Below are 24,448 nucleotides of genomic sequence, written 5' to 3' on the forward strand. Positions count from 1 at the left end.
TCAGCACACAGAACACAAGGAATTATACCCATTTCTTGCATCCTTCTCTTTGGTTTGCCTGGGAACACGCTCTGAGAGCAGGGGGCAAAGGGGAGAACTGCACTGATGAGTTTTACAACACATTGTCAGAGAGATTAAATAGCCCAACTCTCCTCAACCTTCACTTTATCAGTCCTACTTTCAGTAGCCTGGGAAAAAAAAAAGAAGAAAAAAACCAAAACAAAACAAAAAGCAAACAAAAACCCATAAAAGAAAAAGAAGAAATATGATTCAAAATAAATTGAAAAGCCCAACTTGTAATAAACCTGGCACTTGCCCCAGGCTTCAGGGATGTCTGAGACTATACACTCCAGACACAATCTGTAGCTTTTATAGGGGAAAAAGAGATATATTTGCACTATTTAAAACAGGTTGCAAATATAGTTTATGTTTTGAAAATGTAGGGAGCACGGCTAACAAAATACAGAATGCAGCAACAAAACAAGCAACACTATCCTACAAAACTGTCATTATATAATGTCACTGTTTACACTAAGCCTCCAGAAGATACCTTCTGTTATTTTTTTTTTAATTAATGGGGTGCTATGCAGTTAAATAAACTCATGAAGAGCATTCACAACTTCTGCATTTTTACTTCATATCCCAATCTTTATTTACAACATCACTGTTATAAATTACAACAGCACTGTTAACATTCTTCTCACTTGCTGGGATACCCAGCGGAGCTCCCCTGAACATAATGCAGGAAACCATGGCATTTGATTCTGTTCTTATTTAAACGTTTTTAAGTCAGAAAAAACTCCACTGAAATCAGGGGCTACGCTTCTGAAAACAGCTGCAATTCCGCTGCTGCTCCTCAGGCACTGCCAAACAATCTCCCTGCATGCAGCGTGTCTCCAAATAAAGTTAAATTAGTTCTAAAATATCAGCAATCCATGCAACTTCTTATTAGTGTGAAATTACTTAAGCCTTAATTCAGCAAGGTACTTAAGCACATTCCTAATTTTACAGGCATGAGACGTACCAGTGACCTTAATCAGACTAGTCATGCACTTACATTTAGGCACATGCTTAAGCATCTTGCAACGTTAAAAGCCACACTGAGGAGCAGTTCCATGTGAATTAAAGGCTGCTTTACACCTCCATAGGCACACTACCATTTTAAGTTTGAGATATATATGTGTATATATATATATTTGCTACAAATAAGTGGTTGCACCACTCATAAAACAACCCTTAAAGTACGAAGATCACTGGAGGAGAAACAGTCTTTAATAATCTGAATAACATCAATCAGTTGAAACAGACTTTTAATTCATATCTGATGCTTGCTGGAAGCCTTTTGCAGTGTATACACGTGCTGGCTAACAGCTTTAAAGCATTCCTTTGCAGACTTTCCCTAAACAGCACTCCTGACTGTGGAACTTTACTGCTTATGAGTAAGCATAAGCAAATATAAGGGGAGAGGGCACACCTACGAAAACAGCTGGGAACAAACACACCACTGCTGAATTTTCACAGAGATGCAAGGCTAAAAATCAACCCAGCAAACATATTTCAGAAGCTCCATCCCTTCAAAGAGCCCACAGAAACCTAAATGATTACTGCCTGATCCTAATTTACCAGGTGAAGTAAAAGCAGCTATTGTAAAACAATAAATAAATACAGAAATAGACATGGGCAGCCTACAGAGGACTTCTGCATTTGGATGTGCACATAACCCAGGTGATTACATGTCTGACGACCCAGCTTCTGCATGTCCATGCTTGTACCTGCACGCACAACAGCAGAGCTCTGGGTGCCAATGTCAAGGTGCTCTGAGGACTCGGGTTTATGCAGTTATTTATCAAAGACCTCAGAAGCAAAATAAAACAAAGCCAAGACAAAGAGAAAACAATAATCTCAGCAAGTGCAACTAAGCAGTAGTTTCCCCTTACCCTTCAACAGTTAGAGAAAATTTAGGGCTTGTTGGTGTCAATAAGTAGTTATAACAAAGACATTAGCAATAGTGAGGATAGAGAATGCTGCATGAATGTTCTCAGCATGGTTCATTGACAACTGATCTAAAAATTGAATTATTAAGGAAAAAAATCATTGATTCTAAAACCTAGGCAAGGTAGCCAGCCTATGTTAAAACTTATTTAATTTTTCCAGCGCTGCTTCATTCCCAAGCTCTCAGAGCCACAGCTTTTCCATTGAAAAGCAAAAGACATTTTACGCACAATTTTCCCTCTACTAGAAAGAGGTATATTGTGCCCTTCAGTGAACATAAAATTGATATTATCGTCTCTTAGTTTATATCTCACTACTTAACCTTCAGATTAAAAGTTATTAGATTTGAATGACTAAAAAGACATCATGTCACCTTCCGTTCAATGCTGGGAGATGGCAGAACTTGGGGGAAAAGTATGAATGATAAAAACCACAAAGTTACTGGGAACATAAAGTTGTTTTTCACAATCTCTGATGAAACAGCAGAAGCTCTACAAATGCAGTCATCTTTTCACCATGTTGTAATCTTCAATTATGAGGGTACTACAATACAAAATCAGACACAATCCAATAGCCTGCATGGAGTTTAATCTATACTTTCAAATGGCTCCTTCAATAGCAACAGCAGTTTAATAATTAGGCTTTATGTCTCTTTGGACAAAATGACTCAACACGGACGCTCCCTTCTAAGTCTAACAAACAATTTTGGTCTAACCCAGTTATGTCAATATGAAACAAAGACTTTATCTTGGATCTAATTTAGCAGTTTTGCTCCACAGAGATAAGTCCACATCATGATCAATGGGACTGTAAAACTCCTGATGTGGTCTGTAACCTCTCCTCACGGGTTTGCAAAATAACATGAAACTCACCAATTCAAAAAAAAAAAAAAAAAAAAGAGCATTTCTTTCATTTACACTGCAATATATTCAGATTTCTTTCTAGTCAAATTTTCTTTTTGATCTGCCCAATTAAAACAGCCTCTCAACAATACACCAAATCCCCTATTTCTTGTACATTTTCCTTGTCTTTGAACATGAACAAAATCTGAAGAACCCACATATTCCCTACGGAGTTTGATTCCCTCAGTCTAACACTTCACATCTCAACATTTCATGAAACAACCTCTGCCAAAGGGCCCAACTCTGGCATCTTGACACAGACACCACAAACAGCCCAACTGCAGGCACCGATTTGGGCACAGACCAGAATCTAGTCCGAATTTCTTTTGTCTATCAGGCCTTCTTTTATATATGAACAAAACTGTATTTTTCACTTGCAGATATTTACTGGAATAAAAGCACAAAACAGGATATAACAGGAAAACCCCCTTCTTTCCTTACTTGGTGGACACATGGCAAAACTAGTATTTATCTAAATTCTTCAGAAAGCTTGAAGTGACACTTCATAATTACAGTATAGTACAGCTGAAAGACAAAGTGAAGAAAAGAAACTTCCCCACAATTCTTTACATAAACCTCCTCCTTCTTTCTCCACATACCAGTTGCGTTTGTATTTCTATTCCAGTTTGTCATAAACACGGCCACCTTGTAACCCTCTTTATCAAGCAATCTGTGCACTACCTAAAAGTACACTACACTCCATCAGACAAGCTATAGGTTTACATTATCCAAACATTCCGATTCTGCCTGTTCAGCACAGCTTGTCAATAAATGCAAGCAATTGCAAAACAGCAGTGTGTGTTTTTTTCCTTAAGAGAACACTGATAGGAGCCTGCCAGTTCTGCAAAATAAACCCTTTGCAATCTCTGCAGCTAATCTGTCAACAAATTACTATTAAAGTCATACCTCCTCAAAGTTCAAAAGCTTTCTGGATTAGACAAAGATACTGAGTTTTATACTCATGGGGCAGTACTTGAAGTTACGGTATCAAAGTGGATCCGGCTATTGATGTGGAGAGGTTTGTATTTCTGCCACCATGCAACACAGCACTTGGTGTCTTGCTGCTATGCATCAGGATTCAACTTTGTAATCATTCCCTTTGTTCAATTCATAGTCTTGTTTCACTGCTAATAACGTGAAGAACGCTTTAATGAATAGTCCTGAGGATAAAAATAAAATGCAATAAATAATATTTATTTTATAAGCTTAAAAAAAAAAAAAAGAGCTGTCTAGGACTGAGGCATCAAACCTTCTATTTGAGGAGATGTCAGAAACCACGGAAGCAACTACAGCTGTGATCATGAACATTAAAAGGCAGTTTGTCCCTATGAGTCTTTATTTATTACTGCTTGGTAGGAAGGAGTCACCCCATCATTACATCCCTTCTGCCCAAGCTTCCCTCGCCCAGCCTGATCTTCCTTCAGCTTGTGGGTCACTGCAACACCCATTCTGCACCTCCCAAATGTTCTTCATGATGCCTCAGAGCCAACAGATGTTGCCAGACTCAGCCTGGTACTCTGTTCCCAGGTTTTCTGTTCTGTCACTTGGTGCTGCCTCCGTGGGCACTCTGGGACAGAGCTCCTGAGCCCCACTAGCTGACCCCACACCAAATCCCTGCTTCATCTCTTTAGGAAGTACAATGATCCAGGTAACCTTCAAGCCTACCCCAGGCTTTATAAGCAGGTCACCAAACCCCTGCCCATTCCACCACATCCTGACAATCACTGTCATGAGATGCTGACCTCTGGAACCTGTGGAGCCAGCAGCAGTGGGAATGCCACCTCTTCCACCTCCAGCAAGTGCCAAAATACTGAGAAAAAGTTCCCTTTCCCTTATACTTTGGTTCTGAGGGTGACATGTATATGCATTTCCACTTTTACCCAACTCTTCCACAGACATACCATCCCTGAAGAGTCACTTGTATTGCTTTGCCTTTCTTCACCAATATAAACATCAGTTGGAATTACTTGCAGAACTCATCCCCACATTTGCTACTCCCAGCTTAACAGTACATTTTATGAGATTGCTAATGCTAAAATAATTGAGCATCACATCACTCTCTGTCTCCTTGCATGGCAGAATCACCCTAACATGACATGGGAAGCATAAAACTTGTCCTACAAGTCCTCCCTGTACTCACAGCAAGAGTGATCACACCATACATTTCTCTTGCAAACATATGAACAGCTGTGGTGCTCCGTATTTTTCCATGGCAAAATGTTTACAAGTCGGCAAACCCATTAAAACTTCCTAAAAAACCCCTCAAGTATTTCTGTTTTCCTCTCTCATACTAACAAAGCTATTAGTCCTAATAAATTCATAAATGTCACCAAAAATGTGACCCTGAATTCAGCACAGATGCTTTCACAAGCCATTGCACATGCAGGTTTCACTGTTCTGCCAAGCTCATCATGGGAACACACAACTAACCACAGCAGCAAAGCTAAAACTACCCACCATTGATTTTTTTTTATTTTTCTTCAGACAAAACAAGTGCCAGGTGGCAAAATGAAAAGATTTGAATGAAATGCTCTTAAGAAATAGCTGTTTAATTCAGAACTCATTCATTTGTATTGAAGGAGTGTTTTGTAGAACGCATTCTGTTAAGTGACCTGAGAGCATATGTTGTATACGGAGAAACATCTAAACATTATGCTCCGTGTTGTATGTGTATCTGTAAATGCTTGCATTAGCTGTCTGAAAACAACGGGGTTTTCTTCTTTTCAGCATTTAAAAATGTTTTCCAAACACCAAGGTTGATATTTTTATGCTAGCTCTGATTGCCCTCTTATTGTTATCAGGATTGGGTTTGTTGGTCCTTTTTTTTATTTAATAACTGTTTTAAACTTTGCAATCAACTTGCTTTATAGAAGATAAACTCCATGGAGAAGTTAGTCATCAAAACCAATTAACAGCAGAATTCAAACACAGAACATAAAGGTCTTTGAAGAACTTGGAGAAAAGCAAGATCCCCAACCACATTCTCTGTACTGGCAGTGGATAAATAAACTCCAAGCTAAAGTCAGAGCTGTGTGAAAGCAATCCTGAGCCTGGCAATCCCATCCCCAGCCCTGAGCACTCGGGTCTGTGCTGGGCACTGTTTGGGGAGGGCTAGAGGACTGGGAATGAATGGGTGCCACTCCTTAACTGACCAAACGGGCAGCTGAATGACACCAGCCATTACATGTGAGGTGAAAACATTATCTGAGACATCCTGAGCTCTTGGGATAGCTACCAGCCTTGGCATGGCTGTGGAGAAGCACTGGCACAGGGTCAGTTCGTGGTGGAAGAGCAGAGGTCTGAGCCATTCTGGTCCACCGTGTGCACGTCTGCATGATCCCCCCTCCCTGTTTCTCTCTGCACAAAGCCTCACTGGAAAATTCCATAGTGCTCCTATGGAAAACACAGTGTAATTAACTCATTTTGATACTAAGCCTTTTTTAAGATGAGACCTTTGTGTTGAACATATTTTACTCCTCTTCTACTGTCCTATATTAATCAAAGCTGTAACCCCTGTTGTCTTTGCACTACGAATCAGAATGTGCCCCTGGCAAAGAATGAGGGAAAAGTCAACAGGAATTAAGTTTCAGTGCAACTGTTTACTCAACTGTGGCCTGCAGTTATTGAAATTTTATCCATGGTTTTGTGTGACTACTGCAGTAATGAATTCAGCATGGCTGTGATTTTCTCACTGATGGTATTCTCACTTCAAGTAAAAACCTGTAGGACGAAATGATTGAAACTACCAAAGTCTGTGCATTTAGTATCATCCATTTTTCTGACTTGTTTAATTATGGCAGCTTTCTGTCTTAGGCTGGCAAATGGGGTGCCCCGCTCCTCCTCAAGCCTTCACTTTCCTTTGTTTTTGAGCATAGGTTTTTTTCTTCTCCACAACAACCTGCTAAAAAGATCACTGTACACTTAGGGGAGTCTTAACCAGCTGCCAATCGCTTATTTAAAAGGTTTTAAGAATCCTTATTGCATTAGAGAAAGTGAGGGTTAGGTGCGAGCATATTCACCATGGCTCTGCTGCAGCCTTTGTTCCCAAACACATTAATGATACATGCCCAGCACTTTGGTGTAAAATTTCCTCAGAGGGCCTCAGAATTTTATCAGGGAAAAGAAAAAGCCAAACCGTATTATGCGGATAATTTACACTGGTGAATTTGGTCACTTCCCAGAATATACACTAATTAAAATACCAAGGCAAAACACACGATTTGGTTCTGATCCTTTGGAGTTGAGGAACACTGACATGGATGTATTTATTTATTTATTCTGACGTTTTGCGCAGCAGATACCTCTGCAGCCTTCCTCACTAATAGAAAACATTCTGTTGATAGAGGTTGCTAGGTTATATTAAAATTTGTTGCAAAAACAAAACTTAACGTTAGTGTATTTTCCACCCAGTGACATATTTTGGAAACCAGTTATTTGTATACATCAGTTCACCCAATTGCTGCCACCAGACTCAACACATTCAGGCAACGGAAGCAAGCCCTGATCTTTGGGTGTTTCCAGGGGATGATTACAAAAAGGAGCCCCGGAAGAGAAGTCCAAGGTTTCCCTTTACACTAACGACTGACTGCAATCCCCTACGGGCAAAAACGCGCAGAATGTCACAGGCGAGTCCCAAAAGCATCCTCTGCCTGGCAAGTACAAAGGGCTTGGGAGTGAGGGGGGTTAAATGTTTCATGCTCTTCCTGTAGGTAAGAAACTTGTAATGCATCTTACAGTACCTGCTGTTGCTGGAGATGTGCTAAGTCTGCAGCCCCAATTTCAACGGAAGGTGTCTCGCCGTTTGATCTCACTTCCCGCAGGCTGCACTCTAGTAAATGGTTGCCACCGCTCGCTCCATTCTGAATGGCTGAACCGTTACTTTTTGTCTCAGTCCCAGATTCTTGCATCATGACTCAAAAACCTGAAATAATTTAGGGGAGGGGAGGGGGGGAAAAAAAAAAAAAAAAGCAGCTGTTAAAACAGTTGCTGTATATAAGGAGACATGCCCTGTTTTAAATCCTGCCAAAACTGTAAACATATGTCATTTTCCTTCATACGATTTATCTTTCATTAATGGTTCATGCTACTAGTTTATGTTTATTTATCCGTTGGTACAGCTATAATTTTAGTAAGTTAGTTCTCTTCTAAATATAGTATTATTTGCTCAACATCTTTTTTCCCTTAGAGAAAAAAAAATATTTTTGAACGAACACACAGAATCCATAATTAAATTTCTCTAGTTACATCTGGATGCTTTCCTTTGAAACGGATGAGTCATTCTTGGCAACATATGATGGACAATATCAAAAATGTGATATATGCTGTATCAGGGCATGGAGGTGAAGCAGAGCATTCACTATTTTGGTTTTCACTCATACCATGATAGTGCCAAATTAGCACCTTTTATTACTCTGAAGCAATTTAGGCTTAATCTGGGATGTGCTGAACCATCATCACTTCTCATTTCAGGAGAACTGCTACAAATGCTCACAGAATTACTCTTGTTGGCCAAGTTTTTGGCTATGGATTTGGATGCTGTTATGGCATTACAGCGAGGAGCCTCCTGTGTTATTTGGCTAAACTCATCTCAGCAGCCACAGCTCCCTCCAGCCAGCCCTCTCTACTGACTCTTGCTGTCAGCCTGTTCCTGGGTGCTCCACACTCTGAGCTCACCAACAGTATCAGTGGGTCACAAGCCTTCAATGAGGATGAGGATGAGTACCCACCTCCTCACCCCAGCACCCCTGGGATTTACACACCCCCAGGAGCAAACATCAGCATTGGTGCGCAAGACTCCCCACACAAAGCACATATGCCAGTTTTCAGCTGCAAAGCTCTAACTCAGAGATAGTATGATGACTTGTTTTAAAAGTATTTCCACCTGCTAAGCCCCAGCTTCCAGGGTTTAAATGCCATTAACCTGTCTGGCTTCCACCAGCCCATCCCTCCTCCACCCCTCACCCAGGGGAGATGGAGTACGGAAAGCCAAGCTGTGTGTCCCAAGCACGCTGCCAGCCCCACACTAACCACATGGACATGGGAGCCAAATGACCCTGTGCAGGCTACTTCACCTCAGAAAGAAGTTGTTTTATCTTCAAGGAAGAACCCGTTTGAATTCAGTAAACCAAGCACATGGATGGTAGCAGGACAGATTCAAACATTCTGATTGCATTTAAATAAATTTCAGCTGGTCTATGGAAACCTCTTTCAATCTGTTTTGTTAAATCTTCAAATTATGCCAGGGGACAAAAGGGTTTGGAGACTCATTATAAAGCTTCTGTCAACTCCTCTGTAAAAGCTCCAGAGATCTAAACAAACCTACAGCTTTTCCAACACCACTAGGAAATGCTCTTGGATTTTAACATGATCCTGCTCTGATACACACCAAGTATGGTGTGTTTTTCATTTTCAGCACTGTAAGAAAAGCCCATAAGCATGATAAGGTCTAAATAAGTGTTTACATCTATCAGGCAAGGCTGGATTACACACCAGGCAGTGCCTGCATGGCCACAGGTTGCTTTGGAGGAAGACACAGGAGTGAGAATCCACAGACAGCTCCCAAGTCACTCAAAGATATACCAGGCAATTTTTATATGCTAAAAAAAGGATTTTATATACTGCTAAAAAATGATTTACCTCTTTTACCCCATGACAAATCAAAAAGCAAAAACGGATGTAATTTTTTTCTGCTTCCACCCAAATTTGGAGTCAGGTCTCAACTGGAGAAAATGGAGCGCTACCTTAATTTACCCCAGAAGCAGATGAAGACAGCAATGACCACAAGGAAAAATTGGGTTAGAGGGTTAAACTCATGCCTATGACTGTCTTGGAGCATGACAGTAATGGTGGCGTGCCCCCACCACACAGACTGAAGCTGATGGAAGAAGGACACACTCAAGAATTGGTGGAAGGTGCCTCCAGCAGCTACTGTGGTGGAAAGAGACGCTAAAACCCATGTGCCAGAACAGAAAGAAATATTTTCCAGCACTTTTGATGCAACAAATGGGAAGTGAGAACCTGGATAAATAAGCAGTAGGGTCAGAGGAAGAACCAAGCAAAGCTCTGACAGCAGCAAGAAGAATGTGCACCACTGAGGAGCAGATCCATCACTGCCTGATCACGATTTGTTGGCTTGCCCTTCTGAGCGAAATATCTCCAGGACACAGAAAATAATTCACAACCAAACTGGCCAAGAAATTATTTATTGTCTCTAGGACTGCAAAATGGTCCTGGAAAGAAAAAACAGTAGAAATTGAAACAATTTTTCTAGCCTATAGGACTAAGAAAAAGATGGATTATTTATTGTATTTGGTTAGAAAAAGATCATAGTTCTTGAGAACCTGTTCCATGACAAATTTCATGCTCTGTTTTACCTTTTGAAGAACCCCAGCCAGTTACCAGCTCAGCTACACAGGGGCCACAGCCCCTCCACTGGTTGTGATCACCCTACAGATCCCAGCAGAACTGGCAGCAGCTACCAAAGAAATGAAGCTGGAAAGAGAGTTTGCTAAGGGACCATGTCTAAACTTTCAAAAAATTATTTTAAAACCATAAGTGAACGCCTTTAGGCATTTTTTTTTAACCTCACCAATTTACAAGCAGTCAACTTCTATATACCTTAAACTAGATGCCTGTACAAAACAAAAGCACTTTGTTAAAATACCTCCGATAGAAAACTGGTATTTCAAGGGAAAGAAAGATAAAACTGTTTATTTCATCACTGAAGTCAAATGTGAGTTGACATGAATAATCACAGTTTGGTTTGATCATTAAGTGTCATGTCATGAAAAATCAACCTGTGAGAGCTTTCTGCAAGAATGATTATTATTTGTCTTTTTGAGCACACCTAAATGAGCTGAGGTGATCGCACACCGAGGATGGCTGAGATAATTGTCTCTTCCCAGCACAGAGGAGATGAACTTACAGGAGCCTATTACTGAAGTTTGTCATTCAAAATTGTGAAAGAAAAATGCAAAGCAAGGTTGACTTTATGCAACATAATTAGGTTCTGTGGGAACTGAACTGAAACTCCAGGTGAAGTATCAGAAACCATGATCCTGGCCTGAATACAACCAACACAGTGCTGGAGAAGCTGTTATGCATAATGATTTACTATAAGAAATAATAATACTCTACAACTACTTCCATGACAGGCAGGAAACCTGGTTCTGACTTAAGAAATTTAATGGTAGAAGAGCCCATGTCTATTTCATGTGTTCTAGAAAGCAGAATGATTCTCTTATCAATTCTGCAAAGAAAAATGCATTTTTAGCGTTTAAAATATGTGAGTTATTACCAGTGTAAGTATTTTTATTTTTTCTATATATAGAAAAATTCTATGACATTTCATATTAGGAGGGATACAGAGTGACTCTGAATTATTAAAGGTGACACAAGATCTCTTTCCTCTATGAAGGGACCAAAGTTAGCTGCAGTACCAACAACAGCTTGTGAAACTTTATCCTGAAATCAAGGAGCCCATAATAAAAGAACTGTTCTGACTTAATGTAGGCTTGGTTTAAACATTTCAGAAGAATGATCCATTTCTTCAGATTCTCATTTTAACCTGCACAGAACTTTTTCTAGCTTTGATGCACAAACACAAAGTCAAAGCCCTACAGCTGGGCCCATCTCTTTGGTGAATATGTTCTGTTCAAGGTAATGGAGCAAAATTTCAGTGAAGCAAAATCTAAAGGCACTCTGTCAACAGAAGGACAACAGGTAATCATCTTCCAGATTACCTGGAGAAAAGCAGGGAACACCCAATTTCTTAAGGACATGGTCAAATTTGAGAAAACATAGGTCAGATGTGAACTTTGCCTGAATCAAAATAATCTTTCTGATGACTCTAAAGTCAATGTTTTGCAGTAAAAAAAAAAAAAAAAGAACCTAAAGGAATCCTAATTCTGAAAAAGTTCTTTGCTAATGCATTAAAAATGCATCCATAAAGTCCATAACAGCGCCAAGAGCAGATGCTGCTGATACACATCTCAGCTCCACTGGCCTATTAAGATGAGCAAGGTTAAGCATGGAGATTAGTAGGCAGGAGGTGGGCGCTGAAGTGTGCCACTGCTGCAATTCTGCTACCAGTATAGTTTCTGAAGACTAAGCAGCATTGTTTAATGTCAGCATGAGGGAGGATTTACTGACTGAAGCACCTGTCAGAATAAGGACCCACTCCAAGTCTGAAAGACTAAGGGACTGATATTCAGATGTCTCTAGATGCTTCACCATACACGGAGGCATCTGGTGAGGCATTTTTAAGATTCTTCAATAAGTACCAATCTATATCTTTAAGCATATCATCACCTTTATAAAAACATCCCTGGGGTCTTCTGGCCTTAAAATTCCTGTTTAAATAATCTTCCAGACTTAACATGGACTACAGATTCACAATGTAGCCCATGTGTTTCAGAGTTTCTTCAAGGTCCATGATTATATTTCAGATGTTAGTACTTGGAGGTGTTTACAAATACATATGCACGTAAAGATCATTAGGCATTTCTATCCCCTGGGATCAGTGCTAGAGCAAAATATTGTCATAATACCACCCTCCTTTGCCACACTTGTGAAAGATTTTAAGCTAACAAAAAGTTCAGTCTTTATTTTAGGGCAGTTAATTAAGGTTGACCAAGTCAGGCAGAAGTAAATTAACTTGGCTGATCAATTATTTATATGAAGCAGAATAAATGCCCTTAAAGAACTTGGCCCAGCCATGAAAGGACATGTAAATTAAACACAACACAGATTTATAAAATGTATTTCTACTTTTACAGGCAGAAGAGTCAATGCTAAAATCAGTTTTAAGTGAGTGATCAAATCACACGATCTAGCCCGAAATTCTCCAGCAGGCATTCTATCCATACGTGCATGGTTTATAAATAAAAGTTCTACCTAGCAGTCACAAGCAGCTCCCCAAAACCAGCTCAGGAATAATTTTAGAGCATTTATCCGTGTAATTATTAAGAACAAAACAAAACAAAAAACCCCAAACACGGTCTGGAAGAATTCCACAACAACGTAACGCCGCAAAGACAGGATTTTACCTCTTGAAAACGAAACGTGCTCCGGAGTGTGACCAGCAAGGGAACACAGAGAGCAGGAGCAAAGCTGCTGCCTCCCCACAGTACAGGGACAAACACCCTGCAGCACCAGCCTGGCACTGCTGTGATCTGAATGAGGAATCCCACAGCTTTCCCAGGAGACCCCTGCCCCACTCACAGGTGGTCTCTTTTAGTCCTGGCATCTTTGGAGCAAGCGCCCTGCCAGGGAATGCACCTCAGGCTCCACATCGCACCACCAGTAGTGAATTTTCCCAGGAACATGTTTTGATGTCCCCCAGCTGATGCCAGAACACCCATCTCCTCCAGCTGACACCCCGTGCCTAGGCTGGCGAGGCAGCCAGCAGCACTAGCCCACCATCCATGAGTTCAGTGAAAGAAAAAGGATTCACTAGTGGAAATTAAAAGCCTTGTGTAAGGTAAAACTTGATGTGCCGTGGGGGAAGGCGTACAGATGTTCAGCTGCTCATTTACTAAATTACACCATGTCACAATTAACTGTGAATCAGCCAGCTTCACATGAGCAGCTCAAGGGCTGCCACCATGCTAAGTGCAGAAATAACGCCGGGGAGGGAAGTCCAAACTAGCCAGGTGGACCAGATGACTTCTCTTTGCCTGTGTTTGTGGTTAGCACGACTATTAGAGAGAGCTATCCCAACATATGGCATGATTTAACTAAATCAGATCATGCTGAACTCACCAGCCTTTCTCAACTTACAAACCCCTCCGCTCTCGTCATTGCAGATGGGTGAACACCCGTCATGCTTTTAGAGTTTTCAGTAGCCGTCATTTATCCTGCTGACAGGGTGTATTTTAGGTATAATTATGTACTAACTAACTATAGATCAACTGTCAGTACATTAGGGTACTTTTTGGATAAAACTTCATGCTTACCCCTTCGAAGGCCACTCGCCTACACACTACTGGTGGTTGCTGAATTGTGCAGGAGTAGGAGAAAGGAGAAGGGGATTCAAAGTGCAATTAAGGATCATCTTTAGGAATCAACCAAAATAGTAGCAAACAGAGCAAATCAGGCTTCGCTGTCCTAAAAAGTGATGCTGAGTCACGTCTGACAGCGGGGTTTGGAGGAGGAGAGGCAAACCTGGAGCAAGGCAAGGGAAGGAACGCGCACGGGATGTGTGGAAAGAGGAAACAAAGAGACAGCGACGAGGTGAAATCCTTTGATATTTCCTCAGCTTAAAGAGGTAATTCAATGCATTAAAATGGATCCTTGAAATTTCAAAGGATGAAACTCGCACAACAAAGATTGTCGAGAGTGCTATTTTCTAGGATTAGAACAAAAACGTATTGGGATTTGCTATATGATCTTACATCGCTGAGCAAGACTGTACACTTGCTGTTATGCAAGCACCATCTTCCAATAGAGAATTTTCATAATTATAACAGAAAGGCGTAAATTTTCTAATGCATGGCAGTTCAAAAAGTAATCAAGAGAATGAGCCTGAGGGCTATTTTAATGTATGCAAAGCTAGTGACCCACAGTAAATGGGAGGTAGGCTTCAATGAATGCAAAGTAATGCACACATACTAAAGACCTGGTCTGATGAGGGACGGCTAAAATTAACACCCAATTAATTTCCGAATTGACAAACAAATGAAAGCCATAAATCTACTTTCTCATTAATTTTCTTGTGGTATAATTTAAAGCAGTAATATGAGGGCAAAAACTGAGCATTATCCATCATAAATATCAAAAAAGATAGCACTGTAACACCATAAATTATGCATATTACCTGTTGTTAAAAATGATTAATGTATTATCAACTTTATCGTGCACTGTATATGTCTAGACATATCTAAAATCTGAAATTTCATTTAATGCTTAGGAAATAAAGGGTCCAGAAGAAATGGGATTACCCTCAGCACACCCTTGGCTCTGCCTCCTGATGCTCTCACCTCAGCTGGACTCATCCCAAGCCTTGGGCCAGTGGAACTTGAGCACATGGCAGAGGTGATGTGCTGGCCTCCCCAGGAAGGGAAACAGCTCACACAGCTCCTGGAGCATCCCTGTGGGCCATGGCCCTGGCACCTGGCTTACACAGGGCTGCTCACCTCCCTGCCCTGCTGACACTGGGGTAGAGCTACTTGGTGATGCAGAGCCATAGAAAGGAGACAGAAGTAAAAGCAAGGAGCAGGAAAACACGAAGCTGTATCTAAATTAGCGAATGAAAAGCCCATACTTTCAAAAAGTGGTGAAGTACAACAAACACCATGGCCAACAGAAGAACACAGGTTGCCCAACCACCTCCTTGTCGGCCACGATGGTCACCAACCTGGCTTTTTGCCAGGTCTTTATGTCCTTTATGTCCTCCTGCCACCCTCAAATCTCCTGAATGGCAGCTCCTGTCTAGAAGCAGACTGCCACAATTTTAAACTTATTTGACTATATGCAATGGCATGACCTCTTTCACTGTTGGGTGTGTGGCCCACACTGCCTGGGTCCCTTCTTTCCAGCAACAGGGAATTATCATCAGGGCCACAGCACCTGAAATCATCTGGAGGCAGCTCAGTGAAAGGCTGACCGATGCTCTGCAGGAGCTGAAATTTCAGACTGCTGTGGTGAGCAGAAGGGAAGGGGAATCTGAAGCCTAATCCCACTTGTGCCACACTGACTTTTTGTGAAATCATGGTCAAACAACTGAAGTTGTCAGAAAACCAGTCAGTGCAGTGACCCCTCAGAACACCTTCTGCTGAGGGTGTTGCTGACCACAATCAGTAAGAGCAGAGATCGAGCAAATCCAAGAAGAATGAATTGAAACAGACATTAAAAAGTTTGCCATTTGCTCTATTCAAAAGAGCTGGAGCTGGTCCCCATGAAAAACCAGGGCACTAAAACATACCAAGCTGTGAAGACAAAAGGTCTCACTCCCTTCCATGAGGTAACACCCAAAGCATTAAACAGACAATGAACAATCCAACTTCCTCAAATTAGATTTTTGCGTTCTCCCTTCATTTCACACATGCACACAGAAGTTACTCCCAGTCTCACCTTGGATAAATACACCCCTTTTGCAAAGCCAGCTCTATCTCAATCTATGCCTCTCAGCTTGACAGCTATTAAATCCATATTCAGCATGAAGCTCATGCCATAGATGCATAAAAGCTCTAGAGCTGGGCCACTTCCAAGTGACTGGCAAATATGATGTAATCATTTACATACCATCACCGGCAGAGTGAGGTTCCTTCCTCTCTCTTGGGGAGAGCTGTCTTTCAGCTGTGAGCTTGACAGAAATCATCCTTACCATCACCGGGATCAGTTTATTTGGAAGAAAAGGAGTGGCCAAAAAAAACCCCAAGGCAAACCAGAAGCCATAGTTCACTGCACCAGGCTAATCCATGAGTGCTAGCACATGGGCACGAGCACCGTGGCACCAGAGTGACTCCTCCAGAAGGAAGGTGAGGTGCAGAGTGCCCTGGGTGCTGCCCCCGAGGTCGGGGTCCCTGGGGAGGTACCCACCTGCTCATCCCAGCCCAGGCATCACAGCACCGTGGGGCTCCCTGCCGCTCCGTGCACAACAGGAACAGAAACTGCAGGGCTGCTCTCACAGCCAGCACTTATTTGTTTGCATGCACACTGCTCTGAGCTTGCATCACAAACTCTTGCAGTCTGCCTCACAGAAAAACAGGTGACTGTTCAACCAAATAAAAGACCAAAGTTGCATTTAGTAAATACAGTCAGTTTGTGCCAGACAGCAGCAGCACTGCTCCAACAAGATAACATGAAACCTCGTACCAAGTGCTGGCTGTAGATGAATTAGACTCCCACCCTCCATGCACATCTCCATTAAAGCATATCTAAACTCTCTAGCAGCCTCCAGAAGTCAAAAACCACCTCAAAGCCAGGTGCAACTCTAACAATTCTGCACAATGGCATTTTCACTTTGTTCAAGGTAGCAAAGGTTTGATTCATGGCAGTAACACGAGTCAATTAATGACCAGCTTGTCCACTTACACACTTCAGGTACCTCCAGCTCCCCTCCAGCCCTGACACTGCTCCAGCAGCCCAAACAAGCAGTATGTTTGGATCACTGATGCAAACTAGGGAATACAGGGGATATATTTTTATGTATATTTTTTGCTTTCTTTTCCAAGAGATGAAGAGGACAATTATTTCATTTTATGCTTTCTATGAATGTGTATCCAAGGTATCTTAATAAATGAATTCACATATAAAGAAACAGAAAACTCCTTCACATTTTAACAAATTAATTCAGATATACAGGAATAGGCAACACATTCACACAAAAAGAGTTAACATTTCTTTCTCAAGGTCACTCAAAGAGGGTTTACTCCCTTTGTGTGAAATGCCCTAGCCATTTACTGTTACTGCTAACAGGTCCTGCCTGGCATTTGAAATCCAAGCCCCACTCAGAAACAATAACAAACAGTAATTTTGAAAAACAAAGATGGTGTGAGCAAGTTTTTCTTGCTCATTTTCAAAACAACCCAAAAGCAACAACTACCAGGATGGTTCTCTCTAATTAGGACTCCCAGAAACCGAAGAACAAACAGGCAGCACAGAGAAATTAGCAGATGCAAACGCACTTTTCCAGTTATAAAAAGAAGAAAAGCAGCTCCGTCATCTCACTCGCAGGAGGAGGAGCAACAAAGCGTGTTTTTAAATTTGGTATTTTCTCTCCATTCAAACAGCTCTGCTTCTAAAACAGATTTTCCTCAGATCTCCTCAGAAGTAAAGCTGAAAGCTTTGCCTTTTCCAAACCCATCGAGGGCACATGCATCAATTAAAATCCGACAAGAGAGAAGAGAGAAACCGAAAAGCCCCCGACCAAATGCTGACATAGAACACAAGGCCGTACTTTTGGAGTGATTACCTGGTTCATAGCCCTACACCTTTATCCTAGACCTTCTACCTCCTTGTTTGCTCCATGCAGGATTTTCTAGCCATCAGCCGTCTACCGCTGTGCTAGTCGTCTTGCAAGAGTGCTCTCTCCCTTCTGAAAAAAGCAAACAACTGGATAGATATCATTACACTAAGGAAATCTCTTGGAAAAACCAAACAACTTGCTAATCTTTCTAGCCCCTTCACCCAAGTTAAAGATAAGCAAAGCAAACCAAAGTGAGTTTCAGCCACATTCCAGGGACAAGCTCCCCTTTTTCTCCTTTATCAAAATCCCAGCATTTAAAGGTTTTTTTCCAGACCTTGCAGGATAAACTGCTGCTCACACCCGCAAACAAAGCAATATTTGTTTAATAACTGATTGCTGCCATGGGTACAGTAAACAAGGGGCCCAGCATTTGTGTTTATGAACAAACACATCATCTTGCAAGAGCAATTTAACATTAACCAGGTGGAATAATCAACAGATTTCATAGGTGACACTCGGGGCAGGACTAATGTAAACAGAGTAGGGAGGAGAAAGGGGCCACTCTTAGGGAATCAAGGTTGAGGCAAATGCATTACAGAGTAAACAGCTGGGAAGAACTCAAGACAAACAAATAGTCATTCTTCTGACATTTCGAGAAGCAGAAAGGTTGTACGTTACATGCATCAGCTGCTGACCACCATGAAATCAAACCAGTTGGGGACCAGGCCTTCTTGTTTACACAGTGCCATGTTTGCTTATAAACAACAATTTGCTGTTACCAACCTCGCATTACTCATTGCATAAACGAGCAGATCAAGTGAAATCCTGTTAACTCTTCTGTGGATTGAGGGTTTTTTCCTCCCCTTCAACAACAACAAACAAAAAAGCCTTTGCAGTCTTGCTGTGCAACCTCGAGACAACAGGCAGCAGGGGAAAACACAGAGCTGTGCATCTGTTCTGATAAAGGGGAAAGAAAGGAGTTGAAAACACTTGAAAGTGTTTCACAAAACAAGATTTACCGGCCAAACCACTGATGTGAAAGATCCATTTGCATTAGAAAAAAAAAAAAAAAAAAAAAAAACAATTGAAAACCCAGAAAAACAACTGCAAAAGGTGGGGTACAAAATTTTCATTTCACTCCTAGAACAAACAAGCAAAACGACAGCTTTTGACACAGCCCAACCAGCCCAGCATGACCATGGACACGAGTCATACACACCCATGGCCATGCCAGGGCCCTGCAGCAGCCATGAAGCCACGGTTCAGCTCTCTTCTCCCTCCTTTCTCTTTCCCACCCTCAGCCCCCTTGCCTCTGCCTCCCATCACCATTCTCTGATCTTTGTAGATCTCCCCAGCTCCTCTCTTTCAACATAGAAGCCCCTTGGATGTCTTTTAGCGACCAAAAGCTCAACAGCCCCCAACTGCTCCCCACCCAATATCCCTCTCTTGGCCCCGAGGCTCTGGGACTTCAGTCCTCAAGGTGCTCAGGACACCCAAATCCCCTGGGTCTGCCACCTTCCAGAAAGCCTTTTCTTCCCCATCTCTCATCCCTGTAACACTCATGAAATTTCCTATGGCAGCGTTCCTCCAGGGAGGTTTCTCTAAGTTGTCTATCCTGAACACGGATTTCGGGAAAGATCTGAAGTACAGAGAGAGAAGATGGATGGTCCTAATGGTAGAGGTTAATCCAGGGCTCCGGGTTACATTCCTGCCCTGACACAATCCCTGCATGGGACCTCCATGGGTCTCTTCATCCCTCTCCTATGTAAAAGAAGCCCTTTAGGATGTTGCACCAGTCAGGTGGGGTTAGTGGATGTAGTTGTGGGCTATACCACAGGTCCCTTTTTCCCCCAGATGCACCATTGTCCATCCCTGGTTCACCCCTACCTTCTGATGAGCACCAGCATCACCGCCAAGCACTGAGGAAAATCATCCCAGTCTCAAATCTATGAAGCATCCAAGGTCACAGCTGGCCCTGGCACTAATCTCCCCTCCCTTGCCATTTCATGTGCAAACAGCATGATGGCCAGAAGCCTCCCCCCTCATCATTTTTTTACAAGTTTTAGAATATTTGTTACTCTTTTTCACAGCACAATCCTGGACATCCACAGCTGGCCAAGAACCTTGGTTTTCTTTTTCAGAAAATGTTTAGCCTTTTGTTGTAGTTAAAAAAAAAAAAAAAAAAAAAAAAAAAAAAGGTTCAAAACCATGAAATCAGTACAACCTACTAATAAGACAGGTATTTAAATAAAACCCAAATGCAGTATTGTTCAGGCAACTGCCTATTTTTTAATACATCAGGTTGACAGCATAATAGCAGGCAGGATGAAAGGTGCGACTCGAGGACGGGGTTGGCGTCCGCACACCAGGAAAACAGAAGTGCTGCCCCATTTCCTGTGCTGCAGCAGAGTATTTCTGATGTCTGGGGCTGCCGGGGACTTAACTCTGAATTAATGATTACACACAATACCCTCCTTTCTCCCCTCCCTGCAGGACAGCGAGGGCCAGCCTCACCGAATGACTGTGGGCAGGCAGGCACGGGTCACGGGGGATTTAGATATTTCACAGCAGCTTCAAAAATTTAGACACTGCAACCTGAAGGCTTCTGAAAACATCAAGCTTCACATAAAAGTCCTGATATTTCCCTACTTGAGACAACTGCTCTCACCTCAGCCGCGCTGCCTGCTCCACGCTCCTTTTCCAGCACGTAAAATCACAGTTTATTCAGTACAAAGTAACTACACTATGATAAAAACTATAAGCATATCATTCAAATGCTTTATTGGTCAAATAGATGGATGCTTTTATTAGTCCAACCTTTTTTGTAATGGAGTGCCACTGATGACCCAGTGTTAGCCTCATTCCCTGCTATTAATCACACTTCTAAGAGCTCATTTTGCTTTAAAATCTTAAGAAATTGCTATAATTTAAAGACATGGTGTCTACATAATGGGAAATGCTTCACAGATTGTATCATTCCATATAACACAGAATTTTTATGGCAATGCTGACCACGATACCAAGGTATTACAAAACTCGAATATAATATTTTTTATATAGAAAATCTAAATGTAAACTTCCTTTTGCATTTGTGGTTTGCCACATCCATAATGTTTTAATCACAGCCTTTTGGGAGTTGCAGTTTTCAACTGCATGTGGCTTACATAGATTAACACTACAAAAACACTCCCTGAACAAATATAAACAGAACAAAACAAAATTAAATGAAAATTAAATAAAATACAAGGATGGACCATGAGAGAAAGACTGTTCCAGCTAAACTTTTACAATTTTCACACAAGGCATTTTATTCTTTTGTCAACTATACTATCTCCTTCCTTTTTTGCACAGGGAAAACATACGATGTTTACTGTGAAAAACTTTTACAACAAAGTGGAAGCATCTTACGAATTTACCTACACAGAGAATTAAATTAATATAATGATGGTCCTAACCCATATTATTAAAATGTACTTTGCAAAATGTTTTGACAATGTTGACTGCTGCAGGAGGGAAAACACATTTAAGACAATTTCAGCCAAATGCACAAGCAGAAGCCTTTCATTTTTCAAATGCAAAGTAAAAAGCATCTTTAAACATCTTCTCATGAAAGAAAATGCAGTGCAATTATGTTATATGGCACACACAAAAGCATGTTCTTTTCCTCAGTTCTCTAACAAGATATTAGTGCCTCCTGGCCTTAGGAATATTATGTGTAAATCACATCATATTCATAGTGTCTGAATTAATTATAATAGGAGCTGGAGAGAAATGTTAACTTTCCAGGTTGTTGCTAAGGATTAGCCCTTGTTTACAATTCTGTATTTATAGAACAAGAAAAATTTGTCAAATGAAGGGCAAAGAGGAAAGCAAGAACACAAATTTAGCTTTGATTTCAAAACAAATCAGATCTTGCAACCATTCCCTGAGAAGAAAACCACAGTTTTTAATGTGGAGATGCAAATGAGTCTCAGAATACAAAAATGTTTTATAATTCTGTGCATTCAACACTACTAGATGTTATTTAAAGAATTTATGTTAGCATTTCTCATCCTCGCACAGCAAGTCCAAGATGCTGCAAACAGCATCTATTTAAAATGGATCGTGTTGCTGTGGGACATGGGGCAGCTCAGGAGGCTGATGCAGAGGGGAGCAGGGCATTTGGCCCCCTGGCACCTGACTGGGATTCATGGACTGCTCCAAAGGGTTAACAAGGCAGTGGGCAGGAGGAACAAGCCCCTTGCCTTGAACAAGCAGAACCCTGGCTACATGGAGATGTGCAGATCCACCCCGAGGGAAAGTCATGACTCTCAAAACCACTGCAAAGGATACGACGGTCTTCTCAAATGTAGTGGATCTGTGAGGTGAACAAACACCTAAAGAGGAAAGGCACTCAGGAACCCAAGAAAGGTCCTTCATGCTAAAGATGGTATTTCTGGGGAGCCCTGCGAGGCTGGATCGCTGAAGGCTCAAAGTCTGTGGGATGGGGTCCCAGTGAGCAGGGAGCCAAAGCTCTGCAGGGACTTGCAGGTCTCAGGCACCTTGGCAGAACTGGCCAGGGAAGTTTGTACTGCTCCCTATTCTGAGGATAAAGAAAGCACTTCGGCCTCCAGCACTTTCATTTCTTTGCACAAACAAAGGCACACCCACTACAATTAAATTGCAAAATCCTTTTCATTAGGACTCCTTGTTTTCACACACTTCCAGGCTTCCGAGACCTGCAGTCCCTCTCATGCTCCCATCAGTGTGTGCCTTGTGTGTGGAAAACTAAGCAAGGGCTCTTTAGCAGTTTCAGTCTATAGAGAAATAAATGGAAAAATGTTTTTTTCCCTTAAAAAAAGCCCTGTAACCACCAACTTCTGAGCAGAGTGACTTGCAAAAACACTGGGCATCCACAACGGAGAGCATCTAACCCCCCACAAGAATCAGGCCCATAACACAATATAAAAAAATGCACTTAGCTAAGCTTTTGTGGAAACACAGATGGACTCTCTGCCTTGCCCTGTCCAAGGGCTGTGGTTCTCAGATTACAGCAAGGACAGCACAATGCATCAGGGAAACCAAATGTGTCTGTGCACACTGGTGTGTAAGCTAACACACAAACACACATGCATTATCCAAGCACCCAGCACGCCAGTTCGCATCAGCCAGAACAGAGTAAGCAGGACAGAAGAAGTGCCTTCATCCCCAGCTTTTTCTTGATGTTTTCTTTCCCAGGAACAGCTCCAGTCTCGGTCCAGGGCAAGGATTCCACCCATCACATTTCTGTGCAGGAGATGTGTACATGCAGCACATGTTCCTCAACAGCCACACACATGGATCCCAAGCACCCAAAAATACAGTTGGTCCTCTCCACACTGGCCCAATAGAGAAGCGGGAAAAGAAGCATGATTTTTTTTTCAACTCAAAATTTCATCCTGTGCCTGAGAAAACTCCCTAAAAAAGCTCTGTCGAAACCAATTTGTTTCTAACTCCCCCAAGAAAGCGCATATGCCTACTTTTGAGTCAGGATGCAGGAAACCAAGTTCTTAATCCCCCTTCTGCATTCACCCATGGCAAAGGAGCTGTGCCCACCTCCAATCCACCATCAGCAATGGCTGGTAGAGGGAGAGGCAGCAGCAGAGAGGATTTGCAGGACACCACACGAGCCTCTCCAGCTTGCCTTGACCAGTAACACTGAACAATCCTGAGCACTCCTGTGGCCGCCCATACCTTTCTTATGCACAATGCCAACGCAACAGAAAGCCTCCCTACAGACAGCACTGTGGCCCCATGACCTGTCCAGACCCAGCTGTTCAGCCCTTCACAATCTCTGCCAAGCTCAGCAGAGGTAGCTCCATGCTCCAGGAAATGGCCTTTCTGGTGCTGAACCCCTGGCAGCATGTGGAGGCTGTTTGCAACCAGAAACGAGTGTTTAATGTTCCAAATCTGCACTGAAGACACTGTCTGAACATCTCCAGCCGCATGCAGGTGCATGGTCCCACAGATGTGCTGGCTCCTGAACATTGTAGAGCTAAGGCATGTGGCTTCCTGCTCCAAGGGCTTGTGAAAGAGAAGGATACACTCTATTTACAGCCTATTCCAGACAAGACTATTCAACGTCAGGATGTACCATAAGAGGGTAATTTGCACCCTAAACTGGATTGTACGATACTGCAGTCACAGACCGTATGATCTCTTCCTTTGGATTAAAACTGTTTGCACAAGTCAAAGCAGAACAAGGAGAGTAACAAAACATACAGTGTATTTTGTTCCCCACTGCAGCCACATATTTCAACTGCCTCAGCCGAATTCTTAGAGTAAACACAGCTTTAAAAGAAAATAACTTGAATAAAGAGCTTCTGGAAAGTTCTGACTGATTATGCATGCAAGAATTCTGCTACTGCTTCCTCCCATCATCTGAAAAATAAACCAAACACCCAACTTCCACAACTATCTACAAAAGTGCTATTTTTCTGAAACATGTTACAATACTATCTGAGGTCTGCAAGTTATAATGAATGCATCTTGTTTTGCAAAATACACAGAGGAGCTCAATTAAATGAACAACTGTAAAGGAAACAGAGCTGATAAAGGAATTAATGCTCTGTGTGCCAGATCATAACATAACATCTAGCATAACAAAGCCGTGTCAAACATGCAACCA

At 41.9% G+C, this 24,448-nt stretch overlaps 1 protein-coding gene across 10 annotated transcripts in view; it reads right to left on the reverse strand.

Annotated features, from left to right (window-relative positions):
* Positions 1–24,448, reverse strand: part of FOXP1 (forkhead box P1) — a 377,541-nt gene that overhangs the window by 155,191 nt on the left and 197,902 nt on the right. For 7 of the 10 annotated variants that reach the window (XM_063165025.1, XM_063165020.1, XM_063165019.1 and 4 more), the window contains one exon: positions 7,634–7,815. The exons of 1 other annotated variant lie outside the window; for it this stretch is intronic. In XM_063165025.1, the coding sequence (XP_063021095.1) occupies positions 7,634–7,804 (171 nt within the window). In that variant the 5' untranslated portion in view covers positions 7,805–7,815. Of the gene's footprint in view, positions 1–7,633; positions 7,816–16,433; positions 16,488–17,808; positions 17,923–24,448 lie in introns of those variants that run through there. 2 more of the 10 variants (XM_063165018.1, XM_063165017.1) reach the window with 2 other exon arrangements.

This window comes from Melospiza melodia, chromosome 10 (assembly GCF_035770615.1).
Source record: "Melospiza melodia melodia isolate bMelMel2 chromosome 10, bMelMel2.pri, whole genome shotgun sequence".
Lineage (NCBI taxonomy): Eukaryota > Metazoa > Chordata > Aves > Passeriformes > Passerellidae > Melospiza > Melospiza melodia.